The 22,417-nt window shown below is 38.7% G+C and overlaps 16 protein-coding genes across 18 annotated transcripts; 7 read left to right on the top strand and 9 right to left on the bottom strand.

The window, feature by feature from the left end:
* Positions 1–21: 21 nt before the first annotated feature.
* Positions 22–526, bottom strand: Gasu_18440 (uncharacterized protein). Its single transcript, XM_005707291.1, has 3 exons — positions 442–526; positions 292–394; positions 22–238 (listed from the first exon to the last, which is right to left on the bottom strand). The coding sequence occupies exons 1-3, from the start codon at positions 487–489 to the stop codon at positions 135–137; spliced, it is 255 nt and encodes an 84-aa protein (XP_005707348.1). The 5' UTR covers positions 490–526; the 3' UTR covers positions 22–134.
* Positions 527–536: 10 nt separating this feature from the next.
* Gasu_18430 (UDPglucose 6-dehydrogenase) lies at positions 537–2,141 on the top strand. The gene is made up of 2 exons (XM_005707290.1): positions 537–2,053; positions 2,107–2,141. Exons 1-2 carry the CDS (start codon positions 546–548, stop codon positions 2,108–2,110), a joined length of 1,512 nt encoding a protein of 503 aa, XP_005707347.1. The 5' UTR covers positions 537–545; the 3' UTR covers positions 2,111–2,141.
* Positions 2,142–2,145: 4 nt separating this feature from the next.
* Positions 2,146–2,876, bottom strand: Gasu_18420 (chloroplast ribosomal protein S21 precursor). The gene is made up of 2 exons (XM_005707289.1): positions 2,550–2,876; positions 2,146–2,501 (listed from the first exon to the last, which is right to left on the bottom strand). Exons 1-2 carry the CDS (start codon positions 2,761–2,763, stop codon positions 2,269–2,271), a joined length of 447 nt encoding a protein of 148 aa, XP_005707346.1. The 5' UTR covers positions 2,764–2,876; the 3' UTR covers positions 2,146–2,268.
* Positions 2,877–3,246: 370 nt separating this feature from the next.
* Gasu_18410 (putative acetate transporter) lies at positions 3,247–4,462 on the top strand. Of its 2 annotated transcripts, none has more exons than XM_005707288.1 (3): positions 3,247–3,540; positions 3,647–4,192; positions 4,238–4,462. In XM_005707288.1, exons 2-3 carry the CDS (start codon positions 3,648–3,650, stop codon positions 4,350–4,352), a joined length of 660 nt encoding a protein of 219 aa, XP_005707345.1. In that variant the 5' UTR covers positions 3,247–3,540; position 3,647; the 3' UTR covers positions 4,353–4,462. The 2 variants fall into 2 exon arrangements, with proteins under 2 accessions (XP_005707345.1, XP_005707344.1); XM_005707287.1 differs by having other exon boundaries at positions 3,317–3,540.
* Positions 4,463–4,576: 114 nt separating this feature from the next.
* On the top strand, positions 4,577–5,070 carry Gasu_18400 (uncharacterized protein). The gene has a single exon (XM_005707286.1). It carries the CDS (start codon positions 4,611–4,613, stop codon positions 5,025–5,027), a length of 417 nt encoding a protein of 138 aa, XP_005707343.1. The 5' UTR covers positions 4,577–4,610; the 3' UTR covers positions 5,028–5,070.
* Positions 5,071–5,105: 35 nt separating this feature from the next.
* Positions 5,106–8,156, bottom strand: Gasu_18390 (programmed cell death 6-interacting protein). The gene is made up of 7 exons (XM_005707285.1): positions 7,643–8,156; positions 7,046–7,589; positions 6,703–6,989; positions 6,312–6,650; positions 5,611–6,264; positions 5,496–5,557; positions 5,106–5,450 (listed from the first exon to the last, which is right to left on the bottom strand). The coding sequence occupies exons 1-7, from the start codon at positions 7,961–7,963 to the stop codon at positions 5,258–5,260; spliced, it is 2,400 nt and encodes a 799-aa protein (XP_005707342.1). The 5' UTR covers positions 7,964–8,156; the 3' UTR covers positions 5,106–5,257.
* A 9-nt stretch (positions 8,157–8,165) lies between these two features.
* Gasu_18380 (hydrolase) lies at positions 8,166–10,006 on the bottom strand. Its single transcript, XM_005707284.1, has 4 exons — positions 9,425–10,006; positions 9,114–9,378; positions 9,029–9,051; positions 8,166–8,978 (listed from the first exon to the last, which is right to left on the bottom strand). The coding sequence occupies exons 1-4, from the start codon at positions 9,916–9,918 to the stop codon at positions 8,819–8,821; spliced, it is 942 nt and encodes a 313-aa protein (XP_005707341.1). The 5' UTR covers positions 9,919–10,006; the 3' UTR covers positions 8,166–8,818.
* A 29-nt stretch (positions 10,007–10,035) lies between these two features.
* On the bottom strand, positions 10,036–10,966 carry Gasu_18370 (small multidrug efflux protein, DMT family). The gene is made up of 3 exons (XM_005707283.1): positions 10,657–10,966; positions 10,532–10,609; positions 10,036–10,475 (listed from the first exon to the last, which is right to left on the bottom strand). Exons 1-3 carry the CDS (start codon positions 10,774–10,776, stop codon positions 10,257–10,259), a joined length of 417 nt encoding a protein of 138 aa, XP_005707340.1. The 5' UTR covers positions 10,777–10,966; the 3' UTR covers positions 10,036–10,256.
* Positions 10,967–11,336: 370 nt separating this feature from the next.
* Positions 11,337–11,921, top strand: Gasu_18360 (RING finger family protein). Its single transcript, XM_005707282.1, has one exon. The coding sequence runs from the start codon at positions 11,390–11,392 to the stop codon at positions 11,771–11,773; it is 384 nt and encodes a 127-aa protein (XP_005707339.1). The 5' UTR covers positions 11,337–11,389; the 3' UTR covers positions 11,774–11,921.
* Positions 11,922–11,951: 30 nt separating this feature from the next.
* On the bottom strand, positions 11,952–12,876 carry Gasu_18350 (trafficking protein particle complex subunit 2-like protein). Its single transcript, XM_005707281.1, has 4 exons — positions 12,668–12,876; positions 12,482–12,611; positions 12,283–12,434; positions 11,952–12,227 (listed from the first exon to the last, which is right to left on the bottom strand). Exons 1-4 carry the CDS (start codon positions 12,746–12,748, stop codon positions 12,102–12,104), a joined length of 489 nt encoding a protein of 162 aa, XP_005707338.1. The 5' UTR covers positions 12,749–12,876; the 3' UTR covers positions 11,952–12,101.
* A 29-nt stretch (positions 12,877–12,905) lies between these two features.
* Positions 12,906–14,416, bottom strand: Gasu_18340 (CDP-diacylglycerol--glycerol-3-phosphate 3-phosphatidyltransferase). Its single transcript, XM_005707280.1, has 2 exons — positions 13,800–14,416; positions 12,906–13,747 (listed from the first exon to the last, which is right to left on the bottom strand). Exons 1-2 carry the CDS (start codon positions 14,391–14,393, stop codon positions 13,541–13,543), a joined length of 801 nt encoding a protein of 266 aa, XP_005707337.1. The 5' UTR covers positions 14,394–14,416; the 3' UTR covers positions 12,906–13,540.
* A 22-nt stretch (positions 14,417–14,438) lies between these two features.
* On the bottom strand, positions 14,439–16,436 carry Gasu_18330 (transducin family protein / WD-40 repeat family protein). The gene has a single exon (XM_005707279.1). It carries the CDS (start codon positions 16,429–16,431, stop codon positions 14,680–14,682), a length of 1,752 nt encoding a protein of 583 aa, XP_005707336.1. The 5' UTR covers positions 16,432–16,436; the 3' UTR covers positions 14,439–14,679.
* Positions 16,437–16,465: 29 nt separating this feature from the next.
* Gasu_18320 (exosome complex component RRP43) lies at positions 16,466–18,096 on the bottom strand. The gene is made up of 3 exons (XM_005707278.1): positions 17,961–18,096; positions 17,767–17,910; positions 16,466–17,715 (listed from the first exon to the last, which is right to left on the bottom strand). The coding sequence occupies exons 1-3, from the start codon at positions 18,088–18,090 to the stop codon at positions 17,126–17,128; spliced, it is 864 nt and encodes a 287-aa protein (XP_005707335.1). The 5' UTR covers positions 18,091–18,096; the 3' UTR covers positions 16,466–17,125.
* A 10-nt stretch (positions 18,097–18,106) lies between these two features.
* Positions 18,107–19,094, top strand: Gasu_18310 (uncharacterized protein). Its single transcript, XM_005707277.1, has 3 exons — positions 18,107–18,262; positions 18,311–18,528; positions 18,573–19,094. Exons 1-3 carry the CDS (start codon positions 18,111–18,113, stop codon positions 18,869–18,871), a joined length of 669 nt encoding a protein of 222 aa, XP_005707334.1. The 5' UTR covers positions 18,107–18,110; the 3' UTR covers positions 18,872–19,094.
* Positions 19,095–19,096: 2 nt separating this feature from the next.
* Gasu_18300 (choline/ethanolamine kinase) lies at positions 19,097–20,701 on the top strand. Of its 2 annotated transcripts, XM_005707276.1 has the most exons (6): positions 19,097–19,325; positions 19,376–19,680; positions 19,734–20,120; positions 20,171–20,364; positions 20,414–20,487; positions 20,542–20,651. In XM_005707276.1, the coding sequence occupies exons 1-6, from the start codon at positions 19,120–19,122 to the stop codon at positions 20,603–20,605; spliced, it is 1,230 nt and encodes a 409-aa protein (XP_005707333.1). In that variant the 5' UTR covers positions 19,097–19,119; the 3' UTR covers positions 20,606–20,651. The 2 variants fall into 2 exon arrangements, with proteins under 2 accessions (XP_005707333.1, XP_005707332.1); XM_005707275.1 differs by having other exon boundaries at positions 20,414–20,701.
* A 175-nt stretch (positions 20,702–20,876) lies between these two features.
* Positions 20,877–22,331, top strand: Gasu_18290 (uncharacterized protein). The gene has a single exon (XM_005707274.1). It carries the CDS (start codon positions 20,900–20,902, stop codon positions 21,713–21,715), a length of 816 nt encoding a protein of 271 aa, XP_005707331.1. The 5' UTR covers positions 20,877–20,899; the 3' UTR covers positions 21,716–22,331.
* Positions 22,332–22,417: the final 86 nt, after the last annotated feature.

The raw sequence follows: 22,417 nt of genomic DNA, 5'->3' as shown, positions 1-22,417 counted from the left end.
ATAAACATAGAATAAGCGATATGAAATAATGCTCTGTTTCTTCATTTTGGTTTCGAGTCTTCGTTGGTTAGCACTATTTCTGTAGCTATTCTTTATATCATGAATAACAGCCAAAATTACTAAACTTTCTTCTCTTAGTGGTCTAATAACCACTCTGGTACCACTTTCTCAATATGTCTCAATTGAACAGCATCACAAGAATCTTTATGAGCTTCTTCGACTGCACGTTCAATAGCCTCTTTGAGACTAATATGAGTTTGTGTTTTTATACAAAATGCAAGTTTAAACTACCTTTTGTAATAATTCGAAGATATTCAGTTACTGCTTTTAGACCGTCATCTCTTAGTTTGGTTTGATACTGAAAGCGTCGTTGCAAGAGAGAGGAAATAATTTCCTAAATAACAATAACAACACTAACATGAACACTGTAACTTGACATACTTGACGAAAACCAAAAGATTCTGACGTCTTATCGTTGTCTGTTTCCATTTGAAACTCAACGCAACTCGTTCAAGAATTGGCGCTCAAAATGAAGTGAAAAATCGATGATTGCCTTTCATTTACTTCCTCACAAAGTGTTTTATAAGTCTCCCAAGTTGGAGAAGTTTACGCAATCTATTAAACATCCTTTTTATACAAGGCAACATGGAAGGAAATACTCCAATTCTGTTGGATATATTAGGAGGACCTTGAAGAGTCAGGTTCTTTGTCTTTTGGCAAAGGAAGATGGTGTGTCTGATTTATGCGTTTCCTTCTTCGGTGCTGGTTATGTTGGCTTGGTTTCAAGTGTTTGTCTTGCTGACTATTGTAAAAAAGTATACTGTTTGGACACCGACAAAGAAAAAATTGCAAGTCTTCGGGAGTTACAGATCCCAATCTATGAACCTTTACTAGAAGATAAGTTGCGAAAAAATTATGAATCGAAACGACTTGTTTTCTTGAGCGAGACTTTTGATTTGGCTATTCGTGATTCTGATATACTGTTTATCGCAGTGGGAACACCGAGTCGACGTGGAGATGGCCACGCGGATTTGTCCTATGTATTTTCAGTAGCAGAATTGATTGCCGAAATGTTAACTCCAGGTTATACTTTAATAGTCATTAAGTCGACAGTACCTGTCGGTACTTGTAATAAGGTACAAGAGTTGATGAAGGCTAAAGTAAAATCTTCCAAAGTTCAGTTCGACGTGGTATCTAATCCGGAGTTTCTTAGACAAGGGAGTGCAGTTGAGAACTTTTTGCATCCCGATCGTGTCGTAGTTGGCGGCTGCGGTTCAGTAGGAAGTCCGGCCAGAAAGCGAATGGAAATTTTATACTCTCCATTTGTAAAAGACAAAGGAACGCTCTTATTTACAAGCTGGGAAGAAGCAGAAATGATTAAATATGCAGCCAATGCTTTTCTTGCACTTAAGATTCAATTCACTAATGAGTTTGCAGACTTTTGTCAACTGGTCAATGCCAACATTTCGGTTGTTATGAAGGCGATAGGTTTGGATGAGAGAATTGGCAGTCATTACCTGCAACCAGGACCAGGTTTCGGTGGCTCTTGTCTACCAAAAGATATTCGTGCCTTGGTACGAAGCGCGCAAGAATATAGTTGTTCGATGAGACTCTTGGAAAGTGTTATAGATGGCAATGAAGTGCGAAAAAGACGAATAGCGCAGTGGATTGCAACTTTAGCCGATGGAAGTTGTACAAAGGAAGATGTTGGAATTCCTTTGCACGGACATCATACAAACTCAACAACAATTAATGTGTATGGGAAGAGATTTGCCATTCTTGGTCTGACTTTCAAAGCCAACACCGATGATCTTCGGGAATCTCCAGCCATCTATGTCGTCCAAGAACTATTATCATTGGGTGCTCTCGTTTCTGTCTACGACCCTCAAGTAAAGGAGGAGTCTGTGATAAGACATTTCGAGAATTTTCGAGGATTTCCTCTGAATATTTGTGAAGATACTTATACCGCTTGCAAAGATGCAGATGTTACTGCTATTCTCACCGAGTGGGAGGAATTCCGCAACTTGGATTGGAGCAGACTATACAACATTGTGTCAAGGCCTGTGATTGTGGATACTCGCAATCTGCTAGAGCCGAATTGGATAGGTGAACAAGGCTTTTGCTATTACTCAGTGGGCCGACCACCGTCGTTTCCAAACAAGGACCGCAAACAGAACTTTAAGATATTGCCATCTGAGAACAACTCTCAACAAACAAAAGATTCGTTAATTGAAAAGATCAAAACGGGTTCACAATAAACGCGTTTTCCTATAAGATATCTTTCCTGAAATTCTCCATCCTCTTACCACGGAAGAGAGCAAGTTTTGCCTTTCGAGCTGCTTGTTTCCTCTTTCTTTGTCGTTTAACACTATTAGGTTCAAATTCTTGTCGCCGCTTTAGCTCAAGTATGTGTCCACTTTTGCTAACTTCTCTACGAAACCTGGCAATTGCCGAGTCTATGGGTTCACTCTCACCAACATCGACACGCACTTCCATGGTGACTAGAAATAATAAGAAACTTGATTATATTCGAAATTACGAAGACTAACCTGAACCCATTTCTCTCTGCTGTAACCTTTGAGCTCGCCTCCACTGGAAGTTAACAGGCTGTCCCAAAAAAGAAGCAGGGCAAATATGATTCCATCTTGGCGTGATATGAAGCGACTTTAAACTATTTTTGCAAAAACTAGATGAGCAAGGCGACTTCTTTAAGTGTGTTTTGTTCCAAAAAGCCCAAGTAGAAAAACAAATAGTGGTCTGCATATGGCTGTAACTGAATGCGAAATATTCCAATCCCACAAAAGTATTGGATACTATATATTCCCAGAAGGATGAAGAACTGCGTTATTCTTCTTTCTCAGGTCTATCCAAAAACTGTCTTCTCTTGCTTTGAAAACGTTTATATTCGATATATTCAACCATTCCTCAGTAAAATAGTCTTCCAGCAAGAATTCCCTATTCTATATAGTCCGTATGGAGTTGTTGTAGAAGGCTTCTAACAACCTTTTCCTCAGATAGTGATAGCATGTGTTTGTCATTGAGTCTGTGAGTTCAACAAATGCCTAAAGAAGTATAGCCTTCGGTCATACACCGTAGTTGTTCTCAACCAAAGGGTATTTTTTCAACTGAAACTCACGCGAGTTGTGAAACGACTTTTGCGCCGGTCATAGTTGCTAACTTGCTCACTTCCTTCAATTATGGGGAAGAACTGCTTCAAATAGTTGAAATACCATTCAGTTTCTCAACCAAACATTTGCCTTATCACACTTTCCTTTCAAGACAATATTCAAATTGCTATACGTTGAACTCGAGTCACTAAGTTGGTTGTAAGTATTATTCATTTTCATTCTTCATTTCCTTCTAATACTAGAAACACGTGCACTCTCGATGTAAGATTATACACGATTCCAGAAGGCCTCGAGGACAAATCTAGAGCGGATTGATGGAGATCATTTCTCTCCCATTTCGCATTCAAATAGCAATTATCCAATTTCATCTAATGATTGTTTGGCTTTTCATTGGACACAGAGATGGAAGAAGGTAGGTTCACCACGTGAATTTATTTCTATATATTACAAGGTTTGAAAGGAAATGGAGTTTCTCTGGAAATACCAAACTCTGGTAATGGAAAATATGAATTTGAAAGGATGAATAACGCTGTTCATGAAAATTTGACGACACGAATGAATTCAGCAGCTTTTCCACCTTTTCCAGACCCTACTTCACTAGGACTGTCTGGCTTTAGTTGCACAACTTTCATTCTCAGCGTTTTAAATGCCAAGTTGCTACCGGCAAAGGTTATACCAGGAGTAGTAGGACCTGGTCTGTTTTACGGTGGAACAGTACAAATGTTGGCTGGCCTCTTGTGCTTTATTACACGTAACATGTTTGGTTTGGTAGCATTTACTTCCTTCGGAGCTTTTTGGTTGGCCGTTTCCACATTGATAACCTTGGAAGAAGAGGGAATCCTTGTGTTTGGTACAGATGCCAACCAAGTCTTGGGCATCTTATTGGTTGGATATTCCATATTTTCAACTTACTTGTGGATAGCATCCTTCGCGCATCATTTTGCATTAGTATTTACGATTACAGCCCTGATTCTCACTTTGATGTTGCTAGCAATGGCTAATTTTGGAGTCATGTCAACCGTACCTGGAGGTATTTGTGGTATCATATTAGCCGCGGGTGGATGGTAAGGAAGATAAGATTGTGGGAAAATATAGTCTCAATGATATAGGTATATATCCGCAGGAGTCCTTATCAATGATAACTATGGAAGGACTGTTGTTCCATTTGGAGATATTCACTGCATTCCGTACCTACATGTTTTAGCACCTAAGAAGAAGATTTAAACATAACAAAACATGATAAATGTCAATATAAATATATAGATATATAGAGAAGTAAGTAAGTTTGTGTGTGAGTGATTGCATTTTTTCAAAATAAATTTAATTATTGCGAGAACAACGCCCCCCAGGCGGAATTGAACCGCTCAGCTTTGCAGCTGCCAAGGCTTTGAAGGCCTTATCTTGCACCAGCAAGAGTCAAGTGGGCAATTTATCTCAAGGACATATTGCCATTAAAGGATTTTGGGTTGGATAGGAAAAACGATGATGGGAGAAGAATCTACATATGACCGAGTGCTAATACAGTTGGAAGGAACAGAAAAGACTGTGAAGAAGCTAAGGAAACACTTACGAACATATTTGCTGGAAACGACCTCAATAAGTGATATGGAGCCACTAGAGCGTGCAAAAGCAAACCTAAACCTAGCATACTTGTCTGCGGCACTTTTTTACATGCTTCTCCGAACTCACGGCCTGGACACGTCAGAACATCCTGTCATGCAAGAGCTCCAGAGAATTAAGGAGCGTTTTGAACTGCTTAGTAGACTGGCGGGTCAAGAAGACCGTCGTTCACTAGTTGTAGATAATGAAGCGACTGGTCGGATCTTGGCGGCAACGTTGACAGAGCTGCCGGAGAAAGAAAAGAGGAAGTTACGAAGAACCGTGAAAAGAAAGAGATAAGAACAGTGATGGTTGCTTTTGTGATAAAACTGTGGTGTTAGAACATACTTGGCATAACAATATTCGTGGAGCTTGTTGTTGAACCTGTATCTTCGAGCGACCAAAAAAAACAAAAGTTTCCTGTAACTTTATACATTATCATTCGTTGGTCACTCTCAAAAACTGGTTTTCTAGTAACCCTAAAACAATAAGGCTGTACACTTGCTGACAATGATTCACCCACAATAGTCTTAACGAAATTGACGAATATTGTTATCATTTTGAGATAAACCAGCATATCCGAATGGTCCTTTCATAGTGTCGGACTTGTCTCGCTTATCGTAGATTGTCGCCGAATAGCGATTCGAATTCACATCAAGTTTACGTAACTCCTTCTGTACATGTTGTAATTCTTGAGAAGAAGAAACAGAATTATCAATTAAACTACTTTATATTATAAGTTACTTCGTACTAGCTAAAAGTACTTACTGTTCAATGCCATTCTCCAGTTGCTTCGCACTTTTTAGTGCCTTCTGATAAAATGCCATTCCCTTTTTAACAGCAATTTAGTTCTTGATACAAATGCTTCAACCATTCCTATTACCTGTTCCAAGGCAGTTTTAATTTCTTTCCATGACTCACAGACACTAGTTGCATTTCTTATTCTGTCTTGTACTTCAGAAATAGCTTTGTTTAAATCTCCTTCCATTGAATGCAAAAGGTTATATGCATCTTCTAGCTGCAGAATAATCTTCTTCTGTTCTTCAATATGACCCTCTAGAACGTTCTTTATCCGAGACTTTTGCTCTTCGATGTGTGACTGCAAAGTTTCCTCCACAGAATGCTCCGACGATGCCAATATCATTGCTATTGACTCCTGACTGAATTCCTCTTCCAAGGTTTTCTGCAAACGTTGCCTTCTTGCAACAACATTTTTTGCAGTTTCTAAGCGTTCAATGACAGCATTTCGAGCATCAATATAATCTTGCGGAACCTGGTTCAGAGCTTCGTTAATCAAAGATATTATTCTTCGCTCTCCATCACGATGTAGCTCAAAAGAATCCAACGATTTGATGCTTCGTTCAGTTTGCTTCATTCTAGTAGATACATAATTATCTGCGCGAACAGCTAGTTCTAATTGTTCCTCCAATCTTGTGAGTTCCTGTTTGTATCCTCTCGTTACAGGAGACATATTTCCATCAGAGTGTTGCCAACCATTTGCGACCCGGGCTTGTGCAATAAGTGCACGATCCTTCTCCTAAAACTCGGTTCAGAGATAATAAATAACCAACTGTATAGACTTGCCTTGTCGAGAATCTGTTTGCATCTAGATAGGATTGTTCTCACCTCCGTGTTTAGCTTCTCTATCTTGAATCTCATCTCTTCCAATCGGGACCAGCCTCCATTGTCACGTATATAGCATATTGCTTGTAAATGCTCAGGCACCACTTCGGAAGAGATCGGACCACGACCTTGATCTGAAAAAAGACAGTCTTCAAAAGCGAAAATTTTATCATTCAAAGCAAAAGTTAGCTGCTGCAGTTCATGTAAATGATGACCAAGGATCGACTTGAGCTCGGCATCAAAGTTGGAAGCCACATTACGAAGATGTAATGGCACAAGACCATGAAATCCTGACAAAATCTTCAAAGCTAACTAAGCTTACATAAAAATAAACCAAATTAACTTTACTTACTTCTTCTTCTATGTTCACATTCGATAATGTGTCGCTAACATTAGCTGACCTAACGGACACTCTACCTTGTATTGGACTCGGTGAATCGGGAACTGTTTGCATATAGATGCTATTATTTTCTTTTTCTGCAATCTTTAAAGAAGAGGCAAGTTGTACCGCAGCTTGGTCCGCTCGATTTTTTAAAGTTAGAATACCAGGAAAACAAATACACTGTGTGAGCGATTTCGATAATTTCTTTAGTGACTGAGACAAATTTAGGGCCTTGTTCAGCCTTGCAATTTGCTCTCCTGAAAGTAAGTCAGGATCGGAACCATTGAAACAAACAATTCAACAAGGTACAGACCTTTCTCATCTCTCTCGGAGTTTACTTGGGACATACGAATCTCCGCTTCTCGCTCATAGAAAACCGAGAGATACTGGGCGCAATCACTAATCTGCTTATAAGTCCCGTCTCCACTCAGCAACCTGACTCTAGACCTCTGGACTACCTGAAGCCAAGTGTTCGAAGCACCAGCGCAAAGCACAGCAATAACTGCGTCTTTTTTTCCTGTACGTTGGGCATATTCGCACATACAAGTTTGCGCACTAGCCAAAGCTGCAGCGAGAAAAACATTTAAAGCTTCTAAACCCAAATCTAAAGTAACCGAACCATCTGGTGGTGAGGTACAAAGGACAGAGAAATGACCAGCTGCTACTTGATATTGGCGACACGCTTCTACAAGCAAAGAGACGTCCGAATTGCCTCCAAGTACGTTGGAAACCAACACACTGGCAGCGACTAGTTCACAAGCTGCCAAGTTGAAGGCAAGACAAGTTCTTTCCAAGGCAACGTGGCGCTGCTTTGCCTTTTTTAGAGGGTTAAAAACGTCATACCATATGAAAGCTATCTAAATAAACAGAATTTTTGAGAGACTGGAAGCAAAAATTACACAAAACAAACCTTTGCTCCTTTATCGGTGAAATCTAGTCTCCTTGCAGTAAATTCAAGAGCTGCGAAATATTGCCGTATAGATTCTTTCACCGTTTGACAACTTGGGAGATCCGTAACTCGGTGAATGTTGCCGACTGCTTCTTCTCGTCGTCGTGAAAGGCACTTTAAACCTTTGCTCACGTTGGTCCAATAGTTTTCATCGTTTTTAGGGTGTACACCAAGGAAAGTCTCTAGTGAATTGCTTCCATTAGAAAAAGTCTCTTGCACTGTAAGTTCGAAGTCTATCTTTTCGGACTTCTTCAAAGGAAGTCGAAAGGTCCAAGCTTGCATCAAACCAATTCTCCAATTGGACTCAAAATTCAAACAATTTGGACACGCCACTTTATTAAAACATTCAAAAGGGACCAAATTGAAGTGATGTTGAGCTTGTCTGGAAATTTCTCTTTGTTTCGTATTTACAACTAAGAGCTACTAGAATTTCGAATTACTTGCGAAGTTTGCGTTGTGCCAACGACTATTCTTGAAAGCAGCGAATATTCAGTCTATATCTCTTTAACATACTAGGTAGAGCTGACCGACTTACTAAGATGAACAAACATTTCTTGGAAAAATAAGAAATAATATTCTTTTACTTTCTGTGTCTATCAAAACTGTTTACTTGCTTTTCGATAGGGTGTGCTGATTGTCTACTGATCCAATTGGAGCCAAAAGAAAAATGCTTTTTGATCTTTGTTTGGGAACCACCCAATTTTCGAAACTTCTTGCGAGGCTTCTCATATATTGAATAAATCTCATTTGTGTTTGCTTTTACACAGCAGTGAGCTTGGTTGAGTTGTTCAAAATGTACAGAACAAATTATAACCCACGTGCAGCCTCATGCAGTTTGAAAGGTAAGCAACAACGTTTCACTCAAGCAAAAATCTTTAGCATATCGCAAAAATCGATGCTGAGTACAACGAAAAATTTTTGCAAGAAATAAAATTGTTCGTCCATTTCCAATCCTTTACATTCAACAAATGTGACTGTTCTTGTCGCGTCCATTTGTCATTCCGAAAGACAGGCGAACTTTCTATTTTTTAATGATAAACATTCTTGCAGATTGGAATTCCATCACGACGTCGAAAACATTATACCGCAAAGTCGGTTCAAGAATCTGCAAATGACAACGTTTAAGAGTAAACCAAATTAGGGTGCTTCCTCACGAGATTGAAGAAAGGAATCCATAAACTCAGCCAATATTCGCGGTTTCTCGATAGGAACCCAGTGTGAACAGTTAGGAATATAACGCACCTCAATGTCACTAACTAACTTATCCAAATCAAAGGTCAACTCCTTTCCTAACGCCCTAAAATTGTGTCAAATAACTTTTGGCATATCGCCATTATTCCGACTTACGAATCTTCCACACCCCATACAACCTTATTATCAAATAACAACATTTAGGTTTACTTAAACCGGTTAACAAGAACGTACAACTTACCAACGTAGCAATGTTTAGTTGGCGCTCGAACAAATGACGCATGCTATTACTAGCAATTGAATTGCGAACCAAGGCCCTGTAATAGTTAATAGCACTTTTCAACGCCCCAGGCTGTAACAATGCCTTGCGATATTCTTCGGCATCTTCATGACTCAATGCTTGTGTATAACAGAGTGTATTGCGAATGGCTAGCACTAAATTCTTACAACTATTATATCCAAGAAACAATTCTGGCAACCAAGGGAGTTGGAAAAATAATATATACCTGTTTCTGTTAGTTGCAAATACTCTCATTAGACATAAAACATTACCAGGATCTTAACAGCTGCTTCCAATTGGGAGGGAAGGAAAAAAGTGCCTCATAGAACTTGTATGGGTGCGGTGCGTTGACAATAATCAAAGTTCGAACACAACGAGGATACAAATATGCAACAGACCATGCGATAGCTCCTCCCCAGTCGTGCCCAACACAAGTACAAGCTTCATAACCTAACTGCCGAATCAAGCTTTCGATATCCGCCGAAAGCAGTTCCAAACGATATTCTTGAACGGAATATGGTTTCGAAGACTCGTTGTATCCGCGAAGGTCTGGAGCAACTGCACGATATCCCTTGCGGAAAAAATATTGCAAAATATATTTCCAGGAAAACCAAAACTCTGGGAATCCATGAAGAAGCAACATGAGAGGCCTATTTTGGTGCGAGCCTTTGCATTCTACTATGTGCAGCTTACAACCATTGCAAAATACATAAGAGTGAAGGAATTCGTTGGAGGAATCACCAGGATGTTGGACAACCTTTTGCATGATGTAGAAACTGTAACTCTGTTATTATTGTTACGTAATAGCAGATAAGAAGCGCTTGAAACAACACAAATGATATCAGTTAAAGGAATGGTGTATGAGATACAATATTTTGCTGACCCAATCAACAACAACTTTCTGGTCCTTTTGGTTACAAGAATAGATTCTCTACAACACTCATGATGGACTCCCACAACACAAATTCAACACTATTTTCTTTCTAAGGAGTTGTTCACCATTGAACAAACAAAAATATAGATATATAAAACTTTTATGTACTGAATATTTTCAAAAAAGTCGTTGGTGCAGTTTTAGCGTATTTGAAAATATAGTCTGCCACTCTATGCCTTCTCTGTGAGTGGCTCCTCCGAGAACCTGACTGTAGACTCGTTCTCTTCAGGAATACTTTCCTGAAACCACACAAGAATCAGTATTCCCACCAATGTTACAATCATTCCAACTACTTTGGCTAATGAGAGCTTCTCCCCAAAGAAAAAGATGCCACCTAAGCTAGTAAGGATTATGCCCAAACCACACCAAACCGCATACCCTACAGTCATCTATTCTCCAAAGAGAACATTATACAAAAACTACAACAATTGTTATACTACTATACCTCAATTCTAGTATATGCAATCACCATTGTAAGAACACAAAGATTGTAACAAATAAAAGCACAAGCAGCTGGCAACCGCTGAAGAAAGACGTTAAAGAAAATGACCAAGACCAAGCAATACTAACCTTTTGGAAAGATTGCGAAGCCTTCATACAAGTTGTTCCAGCACCTTCAAGAACGACGGAAACTAGAAAGAAAATCCAACACAACCATAGAGGGATGCCAAGCCTCGAGTTGATAACCATGGCTGCTATAGCAACAGCAAGACAAGAAGAGTAACTGCAGTAAATAGACTGTTAAACTGTTCAGTCGTATGACTCGAGACACTCAACCGCTTTTTTACAATGCCTTATGATGGCTCCTCATTAGGAACCAATCAGTAGAGACAAGAATTCAGCTATTCTGTTGAAAACAACTGTGGAAAGAATTTGATTTTCATTTACTACATTAGTGTAGATAACAAATAACAGTTGTGTGCTCTTATTTTCTTCTGCAGACATCCTACAAAATTTATTCTTGAAATATATCGTACCAATTGATATTATTCACAGAATAAACAATGTTTAATACAATAATTGTCATATCTAACATTTCCGAAAAATAATATGGGAACAACAGACTTTCTCGTGTTACAATTTACCTTCAAATGTCAATAGAGGTGTCATTGAGCAACATGCAATGAACTTTCATCTTCAAAAGAGATATCAAGGCTATCTAAATACTAGACCATCTACTATGTTATAAAAATGAAGATCATAGTGTCTGCCATTACTGTAAAGCAACATTATGGTTTACCCATGAACAATCAACGTTCACAATCGAATTGTGTAATTACACAAATTTGACACTTTGGAAGCAATGAGTAACTCTGAAGACGCTGAACTGAGGCCAAGTTTTTCAGTTCCAAACCTGGAAAATCCTGCAAAAAAGAAACTAAACTCATCAGGTAGCTATTTTGTGATTGGAGGGTGTTTGGCTACTGCCGCTGTATTATTTGGGGGCTTGCTCAGTTTTCGCCGCGGAAACTCTAGAAACTCACAAATGTTCATGCGTGCTCGTGTTCTGACGCAAGGTGCAACCTTGCTTGCAGTAGCAGGTACGTTCTGGAGTGCAGCCAGTTTGAAGAGGAGGGAACGAGAGCAAGCGGTAGCAGCAGGTGAAGAACTTGGTGTAGAAACCTTAGACGAAGAGAAAGCCAAGGCTCTTTTAGAAAAAACGGGCCGTCAAAGAAGTTTAAGGTAGAAAGTGTTGAAGTACATTGTTACTTTGGTTTGTAGAAATTGGTTAATGCCGTATCATCTATGTATAAGTTATGGATACTTTTGACAGAGTTCCTTGCATTGTGCTTTGTAGTAAATTGTGAAAGTAGAACTGTTGATTTCGAAAGCCTAGTATTTTACAACTGCTTGAAGTAACTAAATTCTTCTGAAAGGAATTTACTTTTTATTGCAACTGGAATTGAACTCAAGTACCACAGTCATAGATAAATTTCATAAGCTTCACTGCTGCTTAAACTATTTGCAATGAGATATGAAGCAGCGCTCATTCAGACAATAATAACAGCGTTCATTTACTGCACTAAGCTTCTTAACTCATCAAGTTTGTTGGCAAACTTCATTGAGGAAACAGGAGTATTGTATACATAAAAGGGATTGAGCAGGTTCGCTATGTACAGTTTGTGGATACTTCGCAAAATCTTACAACGATAAAACTGTCACAATCAAAACTTGGTATCGAAGCTCCGAACGTACCTCCTTCAGTTTAATATCATTTATTCCACGAGAAGTGGTTGCCAACAAAATTTTCAAACCAGTATTCGTGACGTATGCAAACACAGGAAGTGGTTCCTGTGGATTCACACAACCTAAATAACCGTCTGCAGTCATTTCTCTTGCACTCTTTCCTATACAACTTTAGAGAGCTTCTTGACAAACGGCGGAGATAATATACCTTGTCCAGGAATAAAATCTAACGAACGGAACAGTAAATAGTGCAATTGTTGCTCCCTTGTTTCCCCTGTTCTAGGGCTTGGCAACACCCAATCAGGATGTTCATAGACCCGAGTGAATAGTGGCCGATTCTACTTTTGTCAAAGGTAAGGACTTTTTACAAAAATACTGCAACTGCTCTGAGTACCGAATAGTTCACGACGGCCAGCGCAACAACAGGACTAGGATTGGACTCTGCAACAACTTCTGACGTGACAGGTTTCGACATTTCTCACTGTTGAACCTAGTATTGCAAAACAGTTTTGAGTTATTTTGTCTTGTCCAAAAATTCTCTACTTTTTCAATTTTTTGTGGTCCAAACAGTTCTCACAATTCTAACTGAAAAGTCATTACAACAGAAAATTTCTAAAGCTTCTTTTGGGGCAATCAAAATTGACTTTCCAGTGTTGTTTTACAAAGAACTTCCACGAATATATTGAGTTGCTTGTATTAGAAGGTCTTAAACAATAATAACGGAAGATAATTCGATATGAACACTATAGATGAAAGTGATGAACGAAAGAATCGAGAACACAAGGCATTATCTCTTAAGATATCAAATCATGGTCTAGAAACTATCTTATCTAGTATGAAATGATGAAAGATTCTTAAAGGAATGATCTGGCAAGGTAAACCTACCAAGAATATAAACGAATAAATGCTCATATTCATTGAGAATCACTTTAACATGGTTCTATGGTAATGTTCACTTTTTCATGAAAACTGATATAACAAGAATGGATATGAATGCATCTTCGAAGTACGAATTCATATGAAACAACGCTACAAAACAGCATCTGTGAAATACTGCAACGTCCGAAACCATGCTAATAAACTAGTCTTCAAGATGAACATTTTTCAATATCGAGCAGCATAAAAAATTTCTTGACAATTTGTCTATCAACTGAAAAGCCTTGAAAGGAAAGAGCTTCATATGTTTTACAAACTTACAAAAAAGACATTAACAGAAGCGATACTCGAATCCTCGGATTTGTGATCTATGAACCTTTCACGTTTATGCTCAAAACATTGTTCTTTTCTCTGATTGCCGACGATCCTCAAATGCACATAGAGCATATTGAATGGAAGACCATAAACGCCAAGAAGTTGTAATAAACAAACAAAAGTATCCAATTTGCTTCCACAACTTCCAATAAACTGAGCTATGTAACAGTAATATCGTAAGCATTTCAAATGCAGCATCAACTGCATTAGCTTTATATCCTGCCTATCATATTTCTTCATTGAGAAACAACAACAAATGAACTTGAACAACATACCTCAAATCGTCTACCACAAAAGGTTGTCCACTCTCTCAAGGTTAATAAAAAACATTCCAAGGGGACTAGCAACCAGATCAAGGTTGAGATCCATATGCTGTTCTCTTGAATAGCTATTCCAATAAGACAAGACCAAAACATACTCTTACTAACGAGAGGTTCTAAAAAAGTTAGAAAAGTGGCTTGGCACTGAACAAACGCCTCGCTCTTCTTTCTCAACCACAATAACCAAGTGGATAAAATGAGAGTGAAGTCACAAAGTATATAATTATTCAAAAGTAAGAAAGATACAAATGGAATATATAATATAAGCCGAAGCAACGAAAGAACACGAGGAGTATCCCACAATATAGGTAAATTTTCAGAAGACAATGGCACCGGATCGTAACTTATATGGGGTGCATAACGTCTTTGTAACTCCTCTGGATCGTAACGTAACTCATTGGGTGGCCAATCAATCTTTCGAGGATCAATATCAATACGAAAGTCATGCTCCAAGAGAGCTGCTATTTCTGCTTCTTCCCTCCTTATCCAATTGTCCTCAAAGCCAGGAGGATTCGAAGGAGACTCGCCCTGCTGACAAAAAGTTCTCATAATCTTCTTGTTATTGTAAAGCTCAAGTCCATTTCTTTTATGCGATAGAACAAAAAAGCGTTTATTCTTCGAAAGTTGAGCTCTCACAAGCTGAGAACCTAAAGGATCAATCTGCAACCCTTTCCATAAAAAGACCATTGTCACTTGCTCTACCACAAAATTATATTTTAATCAAACACAATTGCAAATTGCTGTTGAAAAAAGTAACATTGTACGACTAAACACTTTATCTAGCATATTTAAACAACTATTACTTGTATAAATAATTCACAGCTCGTGTTAAAGATCAAAGAATCTGACAGTTCTTTTCTGGAGGATCCAAGGTTCTCTTCTCCAATGTCTTAGTAGCATCGTTGTTAGTTCCTTGCAAATCAGAACCTATTGATTGTTCTATCGCCGTCTCTTTTCTTTGAGATGAATTGGTGTCTATTTCTGGTTCTTTTCCTACTGTATTAGACCGGAACTCTTGAATTTCTCCCGTACTCCCACTTTTAGTGGAACTCGAACTTGGTCGATAGGAATCATCCCTACAAGTGTCACTGTCGCTTGTGTCTTTTCCATTTCCCAATTTCTTATTTATCTGAGCCGTTTCTTTTTCCTTACTATTGTTCTTACCACTTACATAAAGATATTCCATATAGGCCATATTGCGACCTACGCTTTGAGAACTTCTCAACGAAGCCCTTTCACTCAAAGCTCTTGCACGAAGTTCGTAACCAAAACTACCAGGAGGCTTGGCATTATCTATGTCTATCGATTGCGGGCTTTGACCTCCTACATAAATGTGATATATATTTCCTTTCGTATCTGCAGTATGAAAAGTACGGTTGGAAGGCGATGCAGCACAACATCGTAAAGGTTCTCTCGAATGAAATCTTGAGAGTGGAGTTGAATGACGTCGAAGGTCCCAAATGTAAGCACTTCCACCAACGGTGCAAGTAAGTGCATAGCGTCCTTGCGAACTAATAGCACAGCCCCATACTTCATCATCATGACTACCTAGAACACCCGTTAGGGGGTTAGTTGCTTGTATATCCCACAAGCGACAAGTCTTGTCTCCTGAAGAGGACAAAATAACTCGACCACAAAGTTCCTTTTCCGTTGTCCGAGGAACAGCAACTGCATGAATCTTCTTCTCGTGTCCTTGCAGAGATCGCAATATGGACTTGGTCTCCAAGTCCCAAATATGAACAATTGTATCTTCCCCACCACTAACGGCTCTTAGTACTCCTCCACTACTTCTGTCGTCTAATACTTCCACAGTAAACACTTCTCCTATGTGACCCCTTAGAATTGCAAGAGTTCTCGCTCCACCCGTTTGTTCTTCTGTTCCGTCATCCTTGTTCTTCCTAAAGCTCAGCGCCCTTTTCATGTTGCCTTGCTTATTAGATTTCGGGGTTGTGACTAGGGCTCTCTTGTAAATATCTTCAAGTAGCCATACTCTTAGCGTCGAATCCCCTGATGCCGTGATAGCTCTATCCACGGAGTAAGAAAGGGCAACACCGTATACAGGAGCTCGATGACCGTGTAAAACTGCAAACTGCTCCAAAGTTGAGGGAAACCAGACCCTACCCAACTCTGCAACTGAACCAGTTAGTATGACTGGTTCATCTGGCTTTTTATTGGGCAAAGCACAGTCCACAGCAAGCACTGCACCTTTATGTTCCAGCAGAGAACGTCTTGCCGGGCCGTGTTTAGAGATTGAAGTTTTCACTACTCTAGTAAACAGTCCACGTGAAGGCGAAGCATCTTCCTCACGCGGTGAGGCTGTCTCCATGGTTTCCCTCCCGGGAAGACTGACCGTGACAAGTGTCGTTGACAAGTCTACTACATGGGCAGCAGAGTCTCCGGCACTTACAACCGCCTTTCTTTCGTTGTCAAAAGGCAAGATTGTGAGAGCGTATATATCCACATCTCGATCAGGGTATAGCCTTGAACAAGCAACAGGAAAGGGAGTTCCAGTATCAAACTGAAGTGCAGGTGGTATCTTAGGAGTTCTAGGCCTTGTGATACCCAAGTCATGAAGAATTGAAGTCATGTTCGTTTAACTTCACGTGACAGCCAAACTAGCTCCATCATCAAACGACTCGCTGAGATTCTTATATGAGAAACGATTTTAACGGATTTCAAGTGGAACGTTTGTAACGCTTTCATTACAAGTTTCTATCAGGAAATGACAAAGGCGTTGCTTTTGAGTTTCTAATCTAACACTTCTGTGTACAAAAGTTTGTTATGGCTTTCTGGGAAGGTCTTTCTCTCTCCATTTTGTCGTATCTCTAAAGAAAGTCTTGTAGGGACTGTTAATAAAATTAGATATGATTGCCACTGGAAGAAAGTATTAGAGTCGATATGTTGCTCTTACGGGTTCTGACTATTCTGTGACTTATTAAGAAGGGCAGATGAACATTTTATCCTACCATAACAACTGCCAGAAACCATTGGCATTCAACAAAACGAGCACTTTTGATACAAGTCATGGCTCATCTACTCAATTAGGTCTTCCATCGATTTCTCCATTACAAGTGACTGGTTCAAAGTAAAACTTACAATCCTCTTCTCTCTCTCTGGGTCACCAAACTTATAATAATTAGACAAAACAAAATATTTGATTTCTTTGTTTAGGACTCAAAATTCTAAAAAAACCACTTCAAACTGCAATCAATGTAAGCCATACTTCATTCCGATTGAATATGGTCCATTCAACTAATGTTGAGCTACTCAAAAGATCTCGTTCACTTCCCGTGTTGCAATCGCAATATTACTTCATCTATGTGAGCTTTTACCAGCTGTAAGACTTCCTGTAGAATGTTTACAGACAATGGGCCTACTTTTTGTTTCGAGATTGCCAATTTATCTCCTCTTTGACTATTCCATATCCATACAATTGAGCTCATATTGTTTTCTTCTTCTTCAGATAAGTCCAAAACAGCATAATATTCTGAAGGACCATTCCAAAACAATCCAATAGGAACGACCCAAGGCCAATCTTCGAGTTTCTTCATTGGAAGTGTCACTTTAGGCTGATTTGGATCAAGAGTTAAAAGATCACCTGAGGTGCTTGCTCGTACTACTGGCAATTGAAGGTCCAACAAGGCACCATACAGTGCTAACAAGAATGTTTCAATCACATTCCCGTCTAAGCTGAGGCAATATGCAGTTATTTGTAAGTGCCAATAGAATTTATCCGGAACTATACAAAACGAATCTCTTTCTAGTATTTGTTCCAATACGTTTTCCAGTGACTCTTTTACTAAGAGTGCCTCCTCCAAAGTTCTTCCACTTCGAATGTCTCTATGGCAAACGGAAGGAAATTCAACTTGTACTAAAAAAACGAGTCAGCATCTTGGATAGGATCCGTGAACACCTCACTTACAGGAACAGTGTTGGCCCACGATTGACCTTGCACTTCCCTTTTTGGTCTCTTTCCACTCGATCACCTTCGGTTGAATGCCTATCAACGCCACTGTTCGCCCAATTGAGGCATTTGCTGACCCGTCAACCGTCGTAACCAGAGGACCTAAAGCCAAAGACATAAGTTTGGTTGCTTCAATGCAACGACTCAACAACCTTTTCTTAAAGTGATGTCTCGATATTCAGATAGCTTTCTTCCGTCGGGTCGAATACTTCTTCGCAAGAAGCCTTTGTAGAACTCCTTTGGTTGCACGGCATTCCAAATATCCCAACCCAACGAGTGCATTCAAAGTGAAAATAACAATTATGGCACAACAATTGACCAAAGCCATCAACAATAAAGCGCAAATATCGAGCACATTGCATCGATGGGTAACTTATGTAAAGGCTTGGAAAGCGCTAAGTGAAGAAGGAAAGGAGCAGTTACAGGTTATAGCCCAGCGTCTATTGTATTTGAGGTGAGAAGTCTTTTTGTTCTTGCGTTTAGAGACTGAGGAGAAGTGGAGAGCGGGTGCCTTAGAAAGTCAGTTGGATTCACGTGTAAGAAAGAATCTGCACGAACATGTGTCTATTATTTCGCAACACTGGGAGAAAATCAAAGAGTTGATTGCGAAACTGGAACTAATGAAACAAGGAATGCACCGCTGCTTTCGTGCTTTGGAGACTTATTGCCTTGATTCCAGCGACAGTGTGTTATTTGGTACTCTTTCTGTTGCTCAATTTAGTAAGTGGGAAGACAAATTATGATCTATTTCTGAACTTGAGTAGTGAAATATATAGAAGCTGTCAATGCTTCATTCTCTAGAGATTTTACTTGCAAGCAGCAGGTCCTATCATCTTTTTCGAACTATAGTTCTCGTGACATTCTGACGATATTGATTACCATTTGGTGGAGGCAACCTTCGATCGATCCAATAGAAGTGGATTTTGTTGTTGGAGCCATTGTTGCTGAACTTGCAATTGATGAATACAATATTCTTCAGGAAGACAGTGAGAGAACCTATTTGCAGCCATCTTCATCTTTAAATAGTTCAAACTCAGAAATTTTCTCTTATTTACTATCTTAGTCTCTTTGGATAGTCTTGATAGATGGTTATGTGCTGGTCGACTAGTCCCTTTCGCTTTCTATATCTATCTATCTATATCTATATCTATCTATCTATCTATATCTATATCTATCTATATATATATATTTGTATTAGGTTGTAATTATAAACGAAATAAGCGAGCATCATTCCTATGTTTGCAATTCTCAAAATAGAAATGCTTTATAAAGTTTTGGGCTTTTCTACTCTCCACATTTCTTCTTGCTTTCATGAAATCTTCCACAGTGGGGCTTTCTATAATTGCACTCAGTACTATAGCTTATGTTTTCGTTGAGTTACTGAGAAGTGCATATTATACTTCTCAACGTGACAAGAAAAAAACATTCTGGTCTCGGTTTATTTGTAGGAACAGTCGTATCCCTTTTATTGCCTTTCGTGTCTCACTGGAACCGAACCTAATTAAGAAGCAAGTAAAGTATGAAGGCATATCGTTAGTTGTGAATAGATATTCAAATGTTTATTTAGATACGTTTGTAAGGTTCTGGTTCCTGATTGGCGCCACTTGGAAGACGCGGAATTACGAGTGGAACGAGTGTTGGGAGGAATCACCAACCGCATCTTTTGTGTTTCAGTAAACAAAGATGCACCCAACCTGTTTTTTAATAAAGTTCTTGTTCGAGTATTTGGTGCTGAAGGAATCATCGACCGAGAAAAGGAGAATGAGATATTTGAACAGCTCGCAAAGAACAGGATAGCACCCAGTTTTATTGGAGAATTTGCCAACGGTAGGATTGAAAGTTGGCTTCAGGCACGGTGCATTAGTATAGAAGGTATTTTATTTTATGATATTATTCTAGAAACTTGTTTATTTTGTCTCTTGAAGAGATGAGATATCCAAATATCTCTAAAGCTGTCGCACAGAAACTGGCCATTCTGCATCGCTTTCAACCGCAAGGACACCGGAAGAGCTTACAAGATTCTCCAGTATGGGAAAGTATCTATGCTTGGTTGAAAGAAGCGAAAGTTGCTTTGAAACAACTGGAGAATACGGAGTTAGACGACAGCAGAAGGTTATTACTAAAGCAAATAGATTTACTTGTTCTAGAGAAAGAATTGGAGTTTCTAAGAAATACTTTAAGGAAAACTCCTTCTCCTATAGTATTTTCTCATAATGATCTTCTATTTGGAAACATACTTTATGATGAGATTTCGGGAACGGTGCATTTTGTGGACTTTGAATATTCTGGTTGGAACTATAGAGGTTTTGACAGTAGGTTTTGGTTTTTGTATATTGAATCTAGTGTTTCATGACTTTATTAGTTGGAAACCATTTCTGTGAATGTATGGGTGGTACAGACAACGGTATTCCAGATTACACAAAATATCCCACAGAAGAACAACAACATCTATTTTGTCAGCACTATTTAGTGTCTTATGGAGGTTTCGAGAATGTTTCATCCGTGAATGAAACGGATATAAAGTCTCTTATGATAGAAGCCAATCGTTATGCATTGGTAAGTTTCTTTTCGATATTGTATTTCACAGCCTTCTGAAGTGTTCAAGTTGTCACATTTCTATTGGGGAATGTGGGCACTTTGCCTTTCAGTAGATCAAACTGTTGACTTTGATTACTTGCTGTAAGTTTTCCTCGTCAATCCTTTTCTGTTCGGTTGGACTAAATTGAGACCAAGTTTTGGGGTGAATCGGTTCAAAGAATATTATCGTTTTCGTAACCAATTTCTTGAAGATCCATGAAATTTTATTGTTTATAGAGTTTTCAAATAAATTTCAACTCCACGTTTATTGTAAACTTCACCAGTTATTCCCTTATTTGTGAATTGAGCATTAATGTATCTCATGGATATCTCTCTTGTGCAGTTGGAGACTCTATGGAATGAATTTGAATAAACATCGAGGTATATCAATAATATATAGTCAAATATATGAATCCAGTTTCGATGAAAATCTATTATGACTTTCATTCATCTGTATTGTACAACCAATCAACGGAACTCGGGCTTTCTCTCTCGCGGATAACGAATTGTCCAAATGGACAGCTGTCAAGCTTGTGGTTTTTGCACTCAAATAACGAGCAGAGTGTGCCTTGGCAAACCTCAGTTTCGAGTAAGCAAAGTAAAATTGGCTTTGAGAAATCACAAACTTGTTGGAAAAAGGATACGACGATCATTTTCTACAGATCCAGTTGAAAACGTTACGAGTGGCTTGAGCAGAGACTTTCCAAACCAAAATCATCTTCGAGTTGCCCATACTGTGAGTCGAAAGAAGATTAGCCTTGTTGGTTACGTAAAAAGCAAACCGTTGCTAAGCACTTTACAGACAGGACAGATGATGTCGAGTTTAAGTCTGAAAGTTCATAGTATTGTCTTGGAGAATAAGTTTCCAAAACTTGCAAGTGAAAGCCGCAAGTTTCCTGAAAACTTTCTTTTAGAATTTTTTGGTCGTGTTGCTTATGTGGTTGTCCGAAGAGTAGAAGAAGACTGCAAAATAAAAGTTTTTGGTCGTTTAGGAGTTAGAAAAGAAAGTGGTAGTTTCAACGAAGTTGCTGGAAGCAAACCAGTGTTAATTTGTTCTTCTTTTGTCTTGTTGGAGTCAAAGAAGGAATCTGATGGAAGAGAAGAAGAGTTTCAGGAGATAAAGGAACCCTCAATTATTTTGAGAAAACCTGAAGAGTTGTGTGACGCCTCAATTTTATTTCCTGAGGAACATTCAATGTTTTCGTCATCGTTGCAGTATCGCCAGGATGAGAATTTAGATAATTTTGAACAATATAACAGACAGGAACAAGACACTCGTAATGACAGTTTGAGTGACAAAGATTGGTCACTGTGGGATAATATATTCTAGAATAATATCGTTTTCTCGTTTAAAGTGTTTGTCCAGGAGTTATTGGACACTTTAGATTTCAAGCATGAAAATTGAGTGCCTATCCTATTGGAGAGGAATGCAATGATATATATTACTTGTGATTTGAAAGAAAGTTGGAGAAAGATCTTGAACTTTAGAAGGTCTTCTTTAAGCCGAATGTTATTTTCACTCTTAAGCAGTTTTTCACAAGACCGGAGGATGTCCCATTTGATTCACTTTAGAAGCAGAATTGTTGAGGTGCTTGAGTGTGATATAGAAACAGTTTATTGAAATCACCTTGAAGATAAAAGTGTTGGTTCATTACATAAAAGGTATCTTATAGTTTCCCTTTTATGGGACGTTTCTTATTTCCATTTAAGAAATGGAAGATATTTAGTATATCATTCTCGGGTATATCACAATATTTGATGCATCTGAAGCTTTGTGTAGTATGATTATAGAGTTAGCCAATTCTACAGTTCCTATGACCTAAGCTTGAGTATATTTAAGTTGCTTTGAATGAGAGTTTTGCTTATTATGAGAAATGTGATTAGTAAGTCTTATATTCATTTGAAAATGATGTCGTAAGGGCGACTATAAATGTTAGTTCGTCTAGTTAAAAGTATCTTTGTTGGTTTCTTGGATAGCCTTGATTCTTTCAGAATGTCTATTTTCAAGCAAGGTTGTACACTGAATCTTAGT

This window comes from Galdieria sulphuraria (genome assembly GCF_000341285.1).
Source record: "Galdieria sulphuraria unplaced genomic scaffold scaf_12, whole genome shotgun sequence".
In the NCBI taxonomy this organism is placed as follows: domain Eukaryota; phylum Rhodophyta; class Bangiophyceae; order Galdieriales; family Galdieriaceae; genus Galdieria; species Galdieria sulphuraria.
This window is presented reverse-complemented; position numbering and strand designations above follow the sequence as displayed.

Bases quoted from the DNA above. Each gene is read 5' to 3' on its own strand.
- Gasu_18440 (XM_005707291.1), bottom strand. From the start codon at position 489: ATGGAAACAGACAACGATAAGACGTCAGAATCTTTTGGTTTTCGTCAA. The intron at 395-441 runs GTATGTCAAGTT...ATTGTTATTTAG, and splicing joins AATCTTTTGGTTTTCGTCAA to GAAATTATTTCCTCTCTCTT. The intron at 239-291 runs GTAGTTTAAACT...TTAGTCTCAAAG, and splicing joins TCTTCGAATTATTACAAAAG to AGGCTATTGAACGTGCAGTC.
- Gasu_18430 (XM_005707290.1), top strand. From the start codon at position 546: ATGATTGCCTTTCATTTACTTCCTCACAAAGTGTTTTATAAGTCTCCC.
- Gasu_18420 (XM_005707289.1), bottom strand. From the start codon at position 2,763: ATGCAGACCACTATTTGTTTTTCTACTTGGGCTTTTTGGAACAAAACA. The intron at 2,502-2,549 runs GTTAGTCTTCGT...TATTATTTCTAG, and splicing joins GCAGAGAGAAATGGGTTCAG to TCACCATGGAAGTGCGTGTC.
- Gasu_18410 (XM_005707288.1), top strand. From the start codon at position 3,648: ATGAATAACGCTGTTCATGAAAATTTGACGACACGAATGAATTCAGCA. The intron at 4,193-4,237 runs GTAAGGAAGATA...TCAATGATATAG, and splicing joins ATATTAGCCGCGGGTGGATG to GTATATATCCGCAGGAGTCC.
- Gasu_18400 (XM_005707286.1), top strand. From the start codon at position 4,611: ATGATGGGAGAAGAATCTACATATGACCGAGTGCTAATACAGTTGGAA.
- Gasu_18390 (XM_005707285.1), bottom strand. From the start codon at position 7,963: ATGCAAGCTTGGACCTTTCGACTTCCTTTGAAGAAGTCCGAAAAGATA. The intron at 6,651-6,702 runs GTAAGTAAAGTT...TTAGCTTTGAAG, and splicing joins ATGTGAACATAGAAGAAGAA to ATTTTGTCAGGATTTCATGG. The intron at 5,558-5,610 runs GTAATAGGAATG...GCTGTTAAAAAG, and splicing joins TTAAAACTGCCTTGGAACAG to GGAATGGCATTTTATCAGAA.
- Gasu_18380 (XM_005707284.1), bottom strand. From the start codon at position 9,918: ATGCAAAAGGTTGTCCAACATCCTGGTGATTCCTCCAACGAATTCCTT. The intron at 9,052-9,113 runs GTAAGTTGTACG...TTTGATAATAAG, and splicing joins AACTAAACATTGCTACGTTG to GTTGTATGGGGTGTGGAAGA. The intron at 8,979-9,028 runs GTAAGTCGGAAT...ACACAATTTTAG, and splicing joins GTATGGGGTGTGGAAGATTC to GGCGTTAGGAAAGGAGTTGA.
- Gasu_18370 (XM_005707283.1), bottom strand. From the start codon at position 10,776: ATGGTTATCAACTCGAGGCTTGGCATCCCTCTATGGTTGTGTTGGATT. The intron at 10,610-10,656 runs GTTAGTATTGCT...GTCTTTCTTCAG, and splicing joins CTTCGCAATCTTTCCAAAAG to CGGTTGCCAGCTGCTTGTGC. The intron at 10,476-10,531 runs GTATAGTAGTAT...TTTGGAGAATAG, and splicing joins TTGCATATACTAGAATTGAG to ATGACTGTAGGGTATGCGGT.
- Gasu_18360 (XM_005707282.1), top strand. From the start codon at position 11,390: ATGAGTAACTCTGAAGACGCTGAACTGAGGCCAAGTTTTTCAGTTCCA.
- Gasu_18350 (XM_005707281.1), bottom strand. From the start codon at position 12,748: ATGTCGAAACCTGTCACGTCAGAAGTTGTTGCAGAGTCCAATCCTAGT. The intron at 12,612-12,667 runs GTACTCAGAGCA...TGACAAAAGTAG, and splicing joins TGGCCGTCGTGAACTATTCG to AATCGGCCACTATTCACTCG. The intron at 12,228-12,282 runs GTACGTTCGGAG...TATCGTTGTAAG, and splicing joins ATGATATTAAACTGAAGGAG to ATTTTGCGAAGTATCCACAA.
- Gasu_18340 (XM_005707280.1), bottom strand. From the start codon at position 14,393: ATGAGAACTTTTTGTCAGCAGGGCGAGTCTCCTTCGAATCCTCCTGGC. The intron at 13,748-13,799 runs GTATGTTGTTCA...GAAATATGATAG, and splicing joins TTTGTGGTAGACGATTTGAG to GCAGGATATAAAGCTAATGC.
- Gasu_18330 (XM_005707279.1), bottom strand. From the start codon at position 16,431: ATGACTTCAATTCTTCATGACTTGGGTATCACAAGGCCTAGAACTCCT.
- Gasu_18320 (XM_005707278.1), bottom strand. From the start codon at position 18,090: ATGCACTCGTTGGGTTGGGATATTTGGAATGCCGTGCAACCAAAGGAG. The intron at 17,911-17,960 runs GTTGTTGAGTCG...CTTTGGCTTTAG, and splicing joins AGACATCACTTTAAGAAAAG to GTCCTCTGGTTACGACGGTT. The intron at 17,716-17,766 runs GTAAGTGAGGTG...TCGTTTTTTTAG, and splicing joins CGTGGGCCAACACTGTTCCT to TACAAGTTGAATTTCCTTCC.
- Gasu_18310 (XM_005707277.1), top strand. From the start codon at position 18,111: ATGGCACAACAATTGACCAAAGCCATCAACAATAAAGCGCAAATATCG. The intron at 18,263-18,310 runs GTGAGAAGTCTT...GGAGAAGTGGAG, and splicing joins CAGCGTCTATTGTATTTGAG to AGCGGGTGCCTTAGAAAGTC. The intron at 18,529-18,572 runs GTAAGTGGGAAG...GAACTTGAGTAG, and splicing joins TCTTTCTGTTGCTCAATTTA to TGAAATATATAGAAGCTGTC.
- Gasu_18300 (XM_005707276.1), top strand. From the start codon at position 19,120: ATGAAATCTTCCACAGTGGGGCTTTCTATAATTGCACTCAGTACTATA. The intron at 19,326-19,375 runs GTATGAAGGCAT...ATGTTTATTTAG, and splicing joins CTAATTAAGAAGCAAGTAAA to ATACGTTTGTAAGGTTCTGG. The intron at 19,681-19,733 runs GTATTTTATTTT...TGTCTCTTGAAG, and splicing joins ACGGTGCATTAGTATAGAAG to AGATGAGATATCCAAATATC.
- Gasu_18290 (XM_005707274.1), top strand. From the start codon at position 20,900: ATGGACAGCTGTCAAGCTTGTGGTTTTTGCACTCAAATAACGAGCAGA.